The sequence below is a fragment of the Primulina eburnea genome, chromosome 4, assembly GCF_022965805.1.
Source record: "Primulina eburnea isolate SZY01 chromosome 4, ASM2296580v1, whole genome shotgun sequence".
Classification (NCBI taxonomy): Eukaryota; Viridiplantae; Streptophyta; class Magnoliopsida; order Lamiales; family Gesneriaceae; genus Primulina; species Primulina eburnea.
The window spans coordinates 3,083,921-3,099,996 of NC_133104.1; the positions used below are offsets into that span (position 1 = coordinate 3,083,921).

At 31.9% G+C, this 16,076-nt stretch overlaps 1 protein-coding gene across 1 annotated transcript; it reads left to right on the forward strand.

The window, feature by feature from the left end:
- The first annotated feature begins 10,210 nt into the window (after positions 1–10,210).
- LOC140829700 (uncharacterized) lies at positions 10,211–15,669 on the forward strand. The gene is made up of 7 exons (XM_073193006.1): positions 10,211–10,957; positions 11,064–11,253; positions 13,625–13,728; positions 13,848–13,950; positions 14,036–14,322; positions 14,503–14,808; positions 15,205–15,669. The coding sequence occupies exons 1-7, from the start codon at positions 10,241–10,243 to the stop codon at positions 15,529–15,531; spliced, it is 2,034 nt and encodes a 677-aa protein (XP_073049107.1). The 5' UTR covers positions 10,211–10,240; the 3' UTR covers positions 15,532–15,669.
- Positions 15,670–16,076: the final 407 nt, after the last annotated feature.

The following is a 16,076-nucleotide window of genomic DNA, read 5'->3' on the forward strand; positions in this document are numbered from 1 at the left end:
TTACATTTAAATTAAGTTTTATGTATTGTATATGAAAACATACTTTGACTTTATTTATGTAAAAAGTATTTATGAATTTTGTACTTGTGAGAGGCTAGGTGTGACTACTAGCTGTACAATTGCTATATCAGTGTTTTTTTCCATCATTGGATTGGTAACAACAAATGGATTTTTTTTGCTAAATTAGTCATAATAATTCAAATTATTATTATTCAAATAAGTAATGCTGGTTGGATATTTCTATCTCTTTTTAATAAGTTGAGAAATAGATGAGACCGGACTTGTAGCCCAGTGGTCTCACCTCGTCAGATTAGCTGGTTCTCCTCCTCGGGTTCGATCCCCCTCCTCGCGTGTGGTGTAAGAAAAAAAAGTTGAGAAATAGAGGCGGTGTTGTGAGTCCATCTGCAGCTTAGTTTTGCGCGACCGAGGGATATCAGAGCCGTCCTTTTGTCCGCGGTGACAAGTGAGTTTGCGCACTAACCATGAAGGTGGGCAAAGAGGTGAAGATTATCAATGTCGTGAGTTCGATTTTTATTGATATTAAAAGGAAGATTATTGAGGTGCCATAATTGTCCTGACTTGGTAAAACGATGTAACCATGAATCTTGGGTTGCTATGCGGTATAAAAGATTCGAATTGCACCATTACCACCAGCTATAGTTTTTGATAAAATGACGAGTGTTCGGTACAACAATATAAGTAGAAACGGCACCAAATTTGACCATTTCATTCATTATCTACGACACGAAATTTAACGCTAAGTATATATATATATATATATATATATATATATATATATATATATATATATATATAGTCGTTTAATTTTTCACACAATTACGAGGTTTTCCATTTGTAAACATGAATGTCATTACAATGTTTTAATTTGAATTTTACCAATCATGTTGGTTCATTATATTGGACTATGCATGTCATTCATTATCAATCATTTCAAGGCTTAATATATAGTTTTATAAATGATTAATTTCGGTAACAATTTTGTTTTTTTTTTTGTTTTTTTTTCATTATATTCAATTTTAACTAGACGACATTATCATCACATCACTTCTAAAGTGTTTTTTTTTTTAAATATGGAGAGGGTATTTCAAAAACTTATCTTTGAAACAGTACGAATATCACACGGAAATTTATTGCTGACATTTTATCGCGATTGCTTTAAGATTTAAACATACACATCTCACTCCGATCTATCACATAAAAGTTAAATTGAAATTATCATTTTAATAACTATGGAAATTAATTTACATATGTAACATGCATATATAATCGGATTCTAACATATTCTTCGTGTGTTTCAATCAAATAATAAATCAAAACTCGCCCAACAATCTAAAAAATACACTTAGCTTCTAGAGTAGGTCTCTTGTGAGACAGTCTCGTGAATCTTTATCTGTGAGACGAGTCAACCATACTGATATTCACAATAAAAAGTAATACTTTTAGCATGAAAAATAATAATTTTTCATGTATGATCCAAATAAGAGACTCGTCTTACAAAATATGACCCGTGAGACCGTCTCACATAAGTTTTTGCCTAGCTTCTAATTTTTTTTTATCGCCAACCTAGAAGTTTATATAAATAATTTGACCCAATTGTTTGATGTGATCACGTTTGGTTGTAGTATTAGGCGCCCCTAACGAATAATAGAAGTCTTCAATATTCAACTTTGTCAAAATCAACAACTCCACGACACAATATTTTCCTAATGCAAAACATTAAGCATGTGGTGTATGATTTTTTTGGAAATAAACTTGATAAATATATTTTCACTCGTCAGGAAATCTGTATAATTAATTGCGAGTGACGTAATTATAACTCTAATAGTTTCGTTTTTAATTTATCTTATGTTGAATCAAATATAGTTTTTTAACTATGTTTCGATGATCAATTTTATTTTTTTTAATAATTAAATCTCTGTAACGTCGCTAATTTTTTTTTAATGATTTCTATGAACAGATCGATTGAAAGGGAGATGTGAACAGGGGCGGAGTTACAAGGTAATATATCCGGGTTTTAGCCCGGATGGCTCGATTTTTTTAAAAAAATTATATGTAAATTTTGTATAAATTTTAAAATAATATGATATTAGCCAGAGTATATAAATTTAAAATATTAAAAAATTCTAGAATTTAAAATTCTAATCTGAATAGAGTCATATTTCTGGCTCCGCCTCTAAATGTGAACTGTGGACCTCGTTCCCCCTTTTGTCATTTTTGTTTTCCAAAATGTAATTCGCCTAACTACTTTTTTTAGTTGCGTGTACGACTAAACGGTGTCGTGTAGCGACAAAACTGCTTACTCGTGCGCCCCATGTGATTGGTGGAGGAGCCTGCCTTTTCCCACACGGATCCAAACTAATCGCAGTCCTATTCGCTCGTGCAGCCCCAGGATTTTTTAGCCAACCAATAACCGGACGACAGCTTTTACGAGCCACGTGCGTCGCGCTCACCTTGTCCTCAAAGGCAAAGGACACCCTTGTTTTATTCAAAATCATTAATATCTATTTATAAATTATCCAATAAAATAATTTGAATTTGAAATTTATTTAAAAAAAATCGAAAACATTTGAGTTTGTCTGTATTTCGATAATTTAAAATACAAATTAAATATTTTTCAAGTCGTTTTAATTTTTTTGCACTCATACTCACATCAGTAATATTGTTCGATTAGACACTCTTTATATTGAAATACCAAAGTCCATGGAATCCACTTTTATCTTATATAATACAATTGGAATCAAATCTCAACATGTTGCCCACATTTTTTGTTTATTTTATTTTATTTGAAAATCTTATAATGAGTGGATCTCATGTGAGACCGTCTTACGAGTCTTAATCTGCGAGACGGGTTAACCCTACCGATATTCACAATAAAAAGTAATACTCTTAGTATAAAAAATAATACTTTTTCATGGATGACTCAAATAATAGATATGTCTCACAAATACGACCCGTGAAACCGTCTCACACATGTTTTTGAATCTTATATTTATTAATGATAATGGGCCCACTAAAATAAACTTCTCCATTACCAAACAAATAGAAAAATAATTGATTATTATATTACACCAAGTGTGAGGCAATCCGCGTGTGCCGGCTTTAAATCCAATTTCGTATTTAATTATGTATTTAAAATTGATTGTAATCCAGCTTTAGTTAATAACTATCATGTGACACTAGCCACTACGTACGTGGCATTGATTGATCACGCTGCTAAACTTTAACAAATTATGATTAATTAGTCCACAATTAACTTAATTTTTAAAATTAAACGTTAACTTGGCAACCAAATAAAATGAGATTAATTAGTCGAGATTAAAATTTTTTAAGTTAGAATACCCATCTTGAAATAAATATTATTTCTTGCAACCAAAATTTTACAATAATTTAATTTTGAACATAGATATATTATTCATATATTTTAATTTATATTCAATCTGCCATTCTAGAAAATAAAATAACACACTATCACTATATTTCGAATTATGACAAAAGTTTGTGTGGACGATCTCACGAGTCGTATTTTGTGAGACATATATCTTATTTTGTTCATACATGAAAAAATATTATTTTTATGCTAAGAGTATTACTTTTCATTGTGAATGAGACTGTCTCACATGAAACCTACTCTTCGATTGTTATGTCGCAAAAGCAGAAAATATAGTGAAAATACAAAATTAGAACCAAACAACTCCTCTCACGCAGCCCAAGAAGATTCCAGTTAGCGTACTAATCACAATTAAATCATAATCTCGAGGCATAGATTATCCAATCACATCCACCCACGTGTACTTTAAATTGTTTAATATAATAATCACTTGTGGTTATGTGAAGCATTATTGGGTGGAGGAGAAGATTATTGGAATAATATTATATATAATTTATTCTTACCTGTTTCCTAACTTTTCTAAAATTGGTTTAAATAATATTTGTTAAATAAATTATGCATTATTCAATTGCTTGCTCTTGATTTTCATAATAAAATTAATATTTATTTATGAATAAAAAATGGTGTCCCGTTGTATCTGTATGAATAGAAGATTCAATGTGGGCCTAATAAGATTATAAAGATCTTTTAAATAACTGAAAAAATAATAATTGTGTTTTATATTGGTAAAAACTTGTGTGAGACGGTCTCACAGATCGTATTTTGTGATACAGATATCTTATTTGGGTCATCCATGAAAAAATATTACTTTTTATGCTAACAGTATTACTTTTTATTGCGAATATTGGTAGGGTTGACCCGTCTCACAGATAAAGATTCGTGATACCGTCTCACAAGAAACCTACTCTTTGAGAATTTGAATCTTTCAAATCATAAACAAGATTCTACATAAACGGGTTAGAATATTTTTTTTCTCTCTCACTCTCGATCGATATATTATAAACAAGATTCTACACAAATGGGTGAGAAGATTTTTTCTCTCTCTCTCAATCGATATGATACATAAGAGTATGTATTTTGTGAGACGGTCTAACGAATTTGTATCTGTGAGACGGGTCAATCCTATCGATATTCACAATAAAAAATAATATTCTTAGCATAAAAATTAATATTTTTTTTATGGATAACTCTAATAAGAGACATGTCTCACAAAATACGATCTGTGAGATCGTTTCACACAAATTTTTACTATTATCAAATTGAATTCAACTTGCGGGCGGAGTTTGATTTCAATTTGCTTTGTAAAAGTTATAAAAAGAATCACAATATCTTTTTTTCTGAGTCTTTTTATATAATATATAATAATTAGGCTCCACATATATATTAACAACGTCTTTACTTAGCCACAAAGAACATGCATAGAAGTTAGGTATTTGGCACAAATAAATATTTATTTTCCATGCACGCAACATTATTGAACTTAGGTGTGTCTTTTATGTCTTCTTGAAAATTCAAATTTATTTATTAAAGAAAGACCAAGAAATCCGTGAGCTTCGCATAACCGAACTCACTGACTTTGATTCAAAACCCACACAATTAAAGTCCTTTAGACCAAAAAAATACACCTCCCCATTAAAGACTTTTAGAGAAGACTGTTATTTAGTGACGATTAATTAGTGATTCAACGTCGTGATTCGAATTTTATAAGTAATTAAAATTATAAGTCATTATGTTATCCATATATATTCATCCTAATTTCATTGATTGGATTGATGACATTTTGGTGATTTTAATTTTCTAAATTGATATTTCTACTACCAAATACGTGGGTTTTATGTCTTTTAGAGGGATAGTCATAGATAGAGTTGAAGTTCAAAAATCAAATAGAAGCTCGTTTTTCATAGTTTCGATAAACCGACGCCACAAGACTACGTCATTGATTCAAGGAAGACAAAAACTTGTGTGAGACAGTCTCATGGGTCATATTTTGTGAGACATTTATCTTATTTGGGTCATCCATAAAAAAATATTATTTTTTATGCTAAGACTACTTTTTTTTATTATGAATATCGGTAAGGTTGACCCGTCTCACAGATAAAGATTCGCGAGACCGTCTCACAAGAGACCTACTCTTTAAGAAAAGAAAGATGAGGAATTTATTTTTGAAGTAGAAGCTTTACGTGCATTATTAGCCTATTAATAAATGAAGACTCAAGATTCCGAGCATTCTAGTAGGACCGTGTAATGTGCAAGAATTCAAATTGAAGTGCTAAACAACTCTTTCGAACTAAACCATGAACCAATAGCTAGCACGAACCGAGCAAAGAAATAAGGATACGGCCCGGCCCGTTTGTGATTTTTTTTTTATCTTGGAAACTAGGGCCGTGACTCTTGTTTTTTTGGAAAGAAAATTACTTGTTGCAATTCAATATTATGTTTGTTAAATCAAGAATACAGTATTGTTTAATAAATGCACAAAAGTTACTTGTTGCAATTCAATTTTATGTTTGACATAGTTCGAAAGAGTATAATAAATAAATTCTGAAAACCTGTCAACCCAAGAACATATAGAAAGTCAATAAAATTTAATATGAGAATTATAATGATTGCAACTGTGGATCAAAATCTTGCTAATTTTCTTTCATTGAAGTTTTCCTTGCCCTCTTTAATTGTTTTGGTTGGATTTTGAGTTTGAGTTTGAGTTTTATGTTATTGATTAAATATAGTTTAAATAATTTTATTTGATATTCGCTGGTTAGTTCTAGTGGAATGACAACCCTTATTTTCTTATCTATACTAAAACTTAACACATCACACTTACGAGTTAAATCGTGCTATTATATTAAATTGATGTCCCTTCAAGATGATTATTATCATGTCCTAACTTTAATAAAATAGAATAGATAAAAGATGATCTCAATATTAATAATATGTTAATACCAAAAAATTATGCTATATATAACTTATTTTGAAAACATTATCCAAAATAAAACAATTATTATTTAACTCGGGAGATTATAAATATAATTTTTTTCAAAAATACTCATCTGGTATTTGGGGTGTTACATTTTATATATTTTTTTCCCAAATTTAAAGATACTTAAAATATTAATTCACCCTTAAATATAACATAAATTATTTATGCACACAAATTTTCATGTGCGTTGATTACTATTCTGTTAGGATATTTTTGTTACCCTAAGTTTTGGTGATTGATAAAATAAAATTATCGAACTGTTACAAGAAACACGTCGTTATATTATTTTGTATTTTAGGTTTCTGACATATCCAGCCGCTCAAGTGACCTATTCAAGTCCAACGGCTCTATTGCTTCATTCTTCACCAACTACATATCTTTAATTTTTTTACCGACCTGCATTAAACAAAGACTGTTACTATCCAACCATCGGTCAAAATATGTGCAAAGCCAAGTGAATGTTTTACTTTCACCCGTTCTAAACACTGCAGTCATAACATACATAACAACATCCCACCAAGTCCCGATATGACATAAAATTTCTTAAATGTCCAAAATCAAAGTAGCTTTTCAGTAGCTAAGAGCTATAAGTTTCAAAAATAATGAAACATTAATAAATGCAAAAAAAGGAGATCAACAATAAACACACAATTGTAATTCAAGATGATAAAAAATAAATCTTCTTTTCTACACTTGTATTTTCTATTATTTATGTTTTTTTAAAAAAATCGGGAAGAGTTTGTTATAATTGGATATCAAATATGAGAATTTCTCCCAAACTTAAAATCTTAATGTCAAATGGGCTACAAGTCACCGGCTTTTGAACTTGTATTTTCGGTCGAAGATGAGACCAAATTTTTAGAAAGCCTTTTGTTAAGTTTAAATTACTATAAGTTTTGGCAATAACAAAACAATATCAAACTGTTTCAGGTACAAGTGTCATTCTTATATGATTGATTACATGATTCTAGCTGTTGGACAAGTCAAGTCAAGTCATTCATATTCTATCATAAGCTCAAGCTCTAGACATCATCAAAAGATCATCACTTGTATGTATTTTTAATCAGACTTCTTTATCGAAGAATGCTCAGAGTATGACTGGTTATGAACATTCGACTCTAACTGGTCAGACAATAACATATCAAGATGGATACAATGGCTCACCTTGTTCAATGACTATCATATAAAATTTACTAGCATGGTATCCTACCAAATCTCGGTTAACACGAATATTTCCTAAAATTTTAAGAGCCAATCAAATTTTCAAAAGCAAAGAGCCGAAGTTGGAAAAGTAAAGAAACATTAAATGAACATTTAATGTAGTGTACGATGAAGAGAGTTTGACAATACTACTATGTCAGGAGATAGACCATATTTTTGTTGATAAAGATTTTCGACTGTTGGAAGACTTTGGCTATAAATATGTAGATTCAGAACTTCATAGCCACGAAGAATTGACAACAACAAGACAAATACAATTTGCAATGTAGAATATCTTGAATACACTTATTCTTTATAAGATATCAAGTTGTTCACCTAAAACACGCATATTTGTTTATATGTGATCGTCAATGATCAACTTATACTACACTACCAATTCTAGCCGTTCAAAGCTAACTGTTGTAAAATTTGTTCTACGGTGAACCTATTAATCTTAAACAAGTCAGAACTTGTTGTATCGAGATATTATAACTAGGAGTTTCGACGTAGACAACATGATATGTCATAGTAGAAGTGGGCTCGTAAAAGAATTCTATAAATCAAATTCTTTTAATGAATTTATTCTTAAGCAGAAGAATAGTTGACATAGGAGTTGTTATTTTCGAACATCCATAATATATTTTCCATTTAAATTGCGCATCTACTTCATTTTTATTTATCTAGCTGGACCATTTCTGCACTTAATTTTTTTTAATAGTCCAATTAAGTCTAACCATTCAGTAAAGAATTTTAACAACTAATAACTATTAAATTCAGATCAAATTTTGAAAAATATTTTTGAAATGTTTTATCAGCTCATCTAAGTTCTATTTCGATCCTAATATTTTTTGGTGAGACATGAGGAAAAATGTACATATCTGAACCGATATTAAATAACTGTTCTTTTATCATACATGGGTAAAATTTGACTCTATCCGATTATAGAATTGATGGGTTACTGCCCTATAACTTAAATTGGGCTTTCGATCTATTAAACTAAGTGGCGTGTTATTGAACCATGATAATTAAGCCTAGTGTTGGCCCATGAACTATCAAGCCAATGTTACATCATAAGGAATCTGAATATAGGGAAGTTACAATTCAGCTTTTTGGGTAAGTTATCGTTTTGGCAATTCAAGTTTTCTTCATATGTTTTGGTTTTTGGGTAGCGCTAACTTGAGCGTCGAAGGATTTAGTCTTGGTGATCACCAACGTCTCTAACATTCTATTCGTGATGCAGAAAACAATCGATTATTTTTCCTTATAATTCGCACGAGCGACGTTTACTCACGTGGATTCCTTGAATTTTCCTAATTCATGTGGCCATTTTATTTGGACTACATCAATAATCTCTATTTTTTTTTAAACTTTAGGATCTCTTTGTTTAATTATTTTTCTCTTCAGAGGTATCCGAGTCGATAAAGTAAGTGAGCAATTGAACAATGATCAGGAGTTCGAATATCTTACCAACACTTTCTCGACCAAATTTGTCGTACATTGTTTTCTCAGTGCAGTTATCTTGTTAGCATGACTAACTAGCTACTGCGTTAGCCCGATTGTTTACTAAATGTACACCGAACAATAGTGGCTACGAGTTTTATCATCATGAATATATATATATATATATATATATATATATATATATATATATATATATATATATATATATATAGAGAGAGAGAGATTAAGGCTACGTATTTACGTATGGCCTCGACATATATCCTATCACAATTTTTGAAACTAGAGAGATGGTATAAATATTAAATTCTATGCTTTTTTTATTACATGTTATAAGTCTTTAAAATAATGCTGATTGTTTACGAATATCGATTTTATCTTTTCCGAACAATTATAAACTTGAATTATTAGATACTTAATTAACTCGTAATTTTAAAGATTATTTACGTTTCATCCACTATATAAAATATGAGTGAGTCTCATGTGAGACCGAATCTGTAAGACGGGTCAATCCTACCCATATTCACAATAAAAAGTAGGCAAAAACTTGTGTGAGACGGTCTCACGGGTAGTATCTGTGAGACGGATCTCTTATTTGGGTCATCAATGAAAAAGTATTACTTTTTATGCTAAAAGTATCACTTTTTATTATGAATATGGATAAGGTTGATCCGTTTCACAGATTATGATCCGTGAGACGGTCTCACATGAGACTCACTCTAAAAAGTAATACTCTTAGCATTAAAAATATGCAAAAACTTGTGTGAGACGGTCTCACGGGTTGTATTTGTGAGACGGATTTCTTATTTGGGTCATCCATGAAAAAGTATTACTTTTTATTGTGAATATCGGTATGGTTGACCCGTCTCACAGATTAAGATCCGTGAGACGGTCTCAATGAGACCTACTTTAAAAAGTAATACTTTTTCATGAATGATCTAAATTAAAGATCCGTCTCATAATTACGATCCGTGAGACCGTCTCACACAAGTTTTTGTCATAAAATATGATAACTAAACAAAATATTTTTTAAAATATAAATGCATTATATGAAATATAAATGCATTATACACATGCCATATAAGCATATATATATCTATAAGCATATATATAGATATATATATGTATATATTTGCATACGAGGGTGATATCTGGAAGATTTTTTATTTCAAAAATTAGGTTTTGTCGTGTTAAGAATGGGTAGGAGGCATGATTCTAGCAGCGAGGATGAGAAACAGGTGATTAGGGGTCGATGGGAAGGAGACAGGAGAAAGAGGAGGGAGAAAGTGGATGATTCGGGGAAAGAAGCGTGGCGTGATGCGGGTAGAGGAAGGGGGGAAAAGAGTGGCTACGGAAGAAGGGTTTTGGATGAGGGTAGCGATTCTGAGAGAGAAAGGCGGTATAGAGGTGGAGAGGATGGTGGTAACAAAGAGGATCGCAAGAGAAAGAGGCGAAGGGACCAAAGGGAAGAAAGAGAGAGGCTGCGGGATGAGGATGTTGATATCGACAGGGGGAGAAAAGAAAAGGATAAGGCGGACATGGCTGCTAATTTGGGAGGAATTTATATACCTCCGTTTAAATTGGACAGCAGAATGAATATTCAAGATAAAAGCAGCATTGAATATCAGAGAATGACGTGGGATGCATTGAGGAAGAGTATTAATGGATTGGTTAATAAAGTGAATGCTACTAATCTGAAGAATATTATTCCCGAGTTGTTTGCTGAGAATCTGATAAGGGGGAGGGGTTTATTTTGTCGTTCATGTATGAAATCTCAAATGGCTTCTCCAGGCTTCACAGATGTGTTTGCAGGATTGGTTGCTGTGGGAAATACCAAGTTCCCTGAAGTTGGCGATCTTTTGTTGAGGAGGATTATTTTGCAGTCCCAGAGGGCATTTAAACGCAATGATAAGGTTCATGCTTCAGTTTCTTTTTATGTATTTTCCATTGCTTCAAGTTTCGTTTTTTTAAACAATATGTGATTCTATAGTGTTAGCTAATGGTGAAACTTTTTGGCAGCCCCAACTTCTTGCTGCAGTCAAATTTATTGCGCACCTGGTGAACCAGCAAGTAGTTCATGAGCTTATTGCTCTTGAGCTGCTGACATTGCTGTTAGAAAAACCTACCAATGATAGCGTTGAAGTGGCTGTTGGGTTTGTTACCGAGTGTGGTGCAATGCTGCAGCACCTTTCTCCTCGAGGTCTGCATGGTGAGTACTACCAAGCCTAGTTTTATGCAATTTGCCACTGCGACTTTTTCCATAATCTAATTAGATGGCCACCACAATTTTTTTTAAAAAAAACATAAATTTTTGTTTGTTTGTTTTATTACATATATCACTTAACCATGGTTGCAATTTGGTTCGGTGGTCGAGTCTCTCACTGAATTCGGTCTAAACTCAAGTTCGATTCTGATGCCTCAATTTTTATTTTGCTTTCTGATTCCTCACTTTTTATTTAGATTTCCCTTGGCATGCAAATTCAAGTTCCATTCCCATGTCCCTTTTATTTATTATTACTTTTTTATTTGCAATTTAGTTTTAAAAATATTGTTATTTATTAAACATTTTTTAGTACTTTATTATTATCATCATTAATTTTCATATTATTAATTTTTTTCAATATTATTATTTTAAATTATTTTTATTACTAATAATATTATTAATTCATTTTTTTTTCATTTATTTATATGAAAAACAAAAAATATCTACAAAAAGTTAAATTATCAAATGGATGAAGTAAATATTTAAAATAGTGGTATTTTGATGGTAATCCTTCAATTTTTTTTTCCCTAATTTGTATTTATTTTTACAATATTTTAAATTTCAAAACATATGCTCGCATAAAACCCGATATTAAATTTACGAACAAAGAAGAAAAAACTCATCAATAAATATTTTATTAATTAAACAAATATTTTATTAATTATCTTGAGGTATTTTAGTCAATTTATGTGAAAAATGCCAAAAAATATGATAATTATCAATACATGGGTATTTAGCTACTTTTTAAAAAATTTGAAGCAACATATTAATAAATTAATATTTCATTGGAGATTTTATGCTGGTTAAAAGTTTCACAGGGAGGTTGGATGCTATTATCTCGAATTGTATTTGATACATAAACGAAGTCTATCTTTTAGGAAACTTTTGGCTTTTTCCTTTTGCTAGTATACTAATATTAACTTTGAGCATTCTTTTTATTTTTTAAGTTATTGTATTTTTGTTATTGAAAATTATATACAAACATATAATAATTATTTTTGTCATTTTATATGCAAACCGAGTTCCCTCCAAACATAAAATCTTGGATCCGCCCTAGTAGCTTCTATCTTTTTGTATGATTTTTTACATGCTGAGGATAACTTATTATGGCTTTTTTTCTTTTTTCTTTTGTCAATGATATCTTGTGTTAAGGTATAATTTGATAGTTAGCCATAGTATCACGTACAGGACAAACTCATCTCTAAGAATCTAATGTGTGAATTTGTATTCTATATTGTATCATCCGAAAGTCTAAAATGCTCCCAGGTCTTAAGAAATCCGGATATCCATACTTCACATTATGTTTGAAATTAGTTTTCCTTAAGAATGGTTAAAGCAGGAGGGTTTCCAATGAGATGAAGATACTGTTTGGTCTGGTCTAAAGTATGTCGATAGTGACCTTGTGGCTGGGCTCATAACTACATGTAAGTGCGGTAGGTATGAAATTTGCATTTCATCAGCTTGACTAGGATGATCATGTTGAGAAGCTTTGGTCATTTGTTCCGACAATTTTTTTCATGTTGATTGATGTATATTATAGGATTAGGGTCAGAGTGGATAATACAGGAGTTGGTGGCGTATGGTCATTTGTAGATTGTAAATTTGAATCTTTTAAATGCACCAAAATTTTATATATTGACTCCCACTTTTTTGGGCGGACAACCCAACCCTTGGAACATACTACAGTCACGTCGAGGTGTCAAATTTTTCCGTTGATGGGAACTCTTGGGTAAGATCGGCTTGTTATCTCTAGAGTAACCTTCCCCGATTGTGACACTCGATAACTTGAGTTTTTATTGTGAATCTCAACTCCAAAAGCTAGCATGTCGTAAGTAAAATCAAAGGAAATGAGGACTAGTAGGTCCGTAAAACTCGCTAGGATAAGCAGCCAGACAATCTTCTGGAATAAGCCTTTTATAATTGGTAGGTAATATGGACGAAGTTACCACGAAGGCTGTGAACTTAGAATTAGTCTTGTTTTAACCATCACAGAATTTTGGTACTAGCCGGCTATATGTTTCTATAGCTATCATTTATTTTGACAAATTTTTACTGATTAACTTACATTTCACGGAAGTTCATTTTAGAGGTCTTTTTAGCTCTTTTGTGGTTCTTAGATTTTTTAAAATATTACGTTTTATTTTTAATCTGGAATTTGAATCTGCATCGCTCCTGGTTTTAATTTTAGCTTCTGAAAGTTCATGTACTCTAACCATTGGTGACTTTATATTGTCTGATATTTGACAAGTATAGCTTCTGTATAATGAGGAGTTGTTGTGCTTCGTTTTGTAATGCATTTTGTATTTTCACTCAACAGGCATATTTGAGCGATTTCGTGGTATTCTTCATGAAGGAGAAATTGATAAAAGGGTCCAGTTTATTATTGAAGGTCTCTTTGCATTGCGAAAGGCGAAGTTTCAGGTTAGCTTTCATTTAAGATTGTATTATGGAGATAGAATACATTTAATCTAGTGTACTTCTTTTAAATGTTAAATTTGTTGGAGTTAAAACTCTTTCATGATTCATTACTCATTATCCAGGGATACCCAGCCATTCGACCAGAACTGGATTTGGTGGAGCATGAAGATCAACTGACACACGAGATCTCCCTACTGGATGAAATTGATCCTGAGATTGCTTTAGGTATATCTGGATGAGAATCCGCTCTTCGTCTTCTACTCTTTCAATTTCATTTATAGCGAACCTGAGTGTTTTTTTTTAATTGCAGATATCTTCAAGCCGGATCCCCAGTTCTTAGAGAATGAAAACCGATATGAAGAATTAAAGAAGCAAATACTTGGTGAAGCTTCTGAGGAAGAAGCTAAATCCGATGCAGCAGTCTCAGATGATGAAGAATCTAAGAAAGAGGACGAAAAGCAGATGAAAATAAATGATGAGACAGAGACAAATTTGGTCAGTCTTCGAAGAACCATCTACTTGACGAGTATGACCAGTGTTGATTTTGAAGAAGCTGGACATAAGCTACTCAAAATCAAATTAGAGCCTGGGCAAGAGGTGAGTTATATGATGTTATTTACTGAATACTTCTCAGGGTATATCTGAAAACCTGGGGATGACAAGTGGATGATTGCTGGCTCGACATGTTATCCGTTGTGCACTGCTTATTAGATTGCTACATGTATTGCATGTTGCTAGCTTTCCTTTTTTATTTTGTCGTTGGTTTCTTCCGCGCAGATGGAGTTGTGCACTATGTTGTTGGAGTGTTGCAGTCAGGAAAGAACATACCTTCGTTATTATGGACTTCTTGGGCAGCGGTTATGTATGTTCAACAAGGTTCATCAAGAAAACTTTGGAAAGTGTTTTGTTCAACAGTATTCCATGATTCATCGACTGGAGACCAATAAGTTGCGGAATGTGTCGAAGTTTTTTGCTCATTTACTAGGCACAGATGCGCTTCCTTGGCATGTTCTGTCCTACATCCGGTTGACTGAAGAGGACACGTCTTCTTCTTCACGTATTTTCATTAAAATTCTCTTTCAGGTGCGATTACATTAAATATCTCTCGTATTGCTATCACACTATTTTTTGTTTTTCATGTTGTTTGATTTTATTATCTGCTGAATGTTGTGTGTGCCTAATTTTTGCTCCTTTGTAATGACGCTCTGAACACATTGTTTCTGTCATGATTGAAAGAAATAGGCCAATAAAGGTATGTTTTGTAGTTTTATTATCTTAGTCGAAAACTCAAAGGTACACTGTAATATCGCGTTCAAATGGTTTATATAGAGAGCAAGAAACAGAAACAGAATTGAAGAACTTGAACAACCTGCTTGGTGGTTATATATTTGTTTGCCTGTGTATGCATTTTATTCTGATATTTTTTTTTACTAAATGCTGAATTTTTTTACTTAGTAACACTTCTCATGATCACCGCAGGAATTATCTGAGCAACTTGGCATCCATTTGCTTAATGAACGTCTCAGTGAGCCCACGATGCAAGATTCTTTTGAATCTATCTTTCCGCGAGATACTCCCAAAAACACTAGATTTGCGATCAACTTTTTCACTTCTATTGGGCTCGGTGGAATCACAGAAAACTTGCGAGGGTGTCTCAAGAACATGCCACGACTCATCATGCAACAACAGAAAGCTGTATCAGAATCAGATGATGAATCTGAAAGTTCTAGCACGGAGGCTGAATCATGTGAGGGTGAAAGTGAGACCGATAGCGATGATAGGAGGTGGAGAAGGGAGAAAACTTAAAATTAATATTTTTTATTATTAATATCGAGAAAGTGAGAATGGGTAAATTCAATCGACATGGTAGGAATTTCTATTCCATGTTCATGGGAATAAGCTTTTCCATTGGAATAAATGTTCCAATTCCAAAAGCTATACCAAACAAAAGAATGTAATGAAATTGAGAATGTCCATTCCATTCTCACCTCATTCCATCCTATCAACCATGATCTTAGTGAATAAGAATTCTTTTTTAAATATTAACTTGCCATATTAAATTCATTTAATTTTTGTTTCAAAAAGTTTTTCCGAATCTCAATTATTCAAGCATTAATAATGAAGAAAATGAAAGTGTTTTTAATCAATTTTGCAAAATAAAATATGTAAGTTATATGAGTAAAAATCACATGTTTAGGAAATCATGATACGTTGTTCCCAAAATCACAAGCATTTGATATTGCAACTTGTCCTAATTTGTTGCTATTTTTTCTTTTATGTAGACCCAAATCTATAAAACCTAAGACAACTTTCGGACACCTACGTTATGAAACTAGGACTTTTCTATGAGT

Bases quoted from the DNA above. Each gene is read 5' to 3' on its own strand.
- LOC140829700 (XM_073193006.1), top strand. From the start codon at position 10,241: ATGGGTAGGAGGCATGATTCTAGCAGCGAGGATGAGAAACAGGTGATT. The intron at 10,958-11,063 runs GTTCATGCTTCA...ACTTTTTGGCAG, and splicing joins CATTTAAACGCAATGATAAG to CCCCAACTTCTTGCTGCAGT. The intron at 13,951-14,035 runs GTATATCTGGAT...TTTTAATTGCAG, and splicing joins TGATCCTGAGATTGCTTTAG to ATATCTTCAAGCCGGATCCC.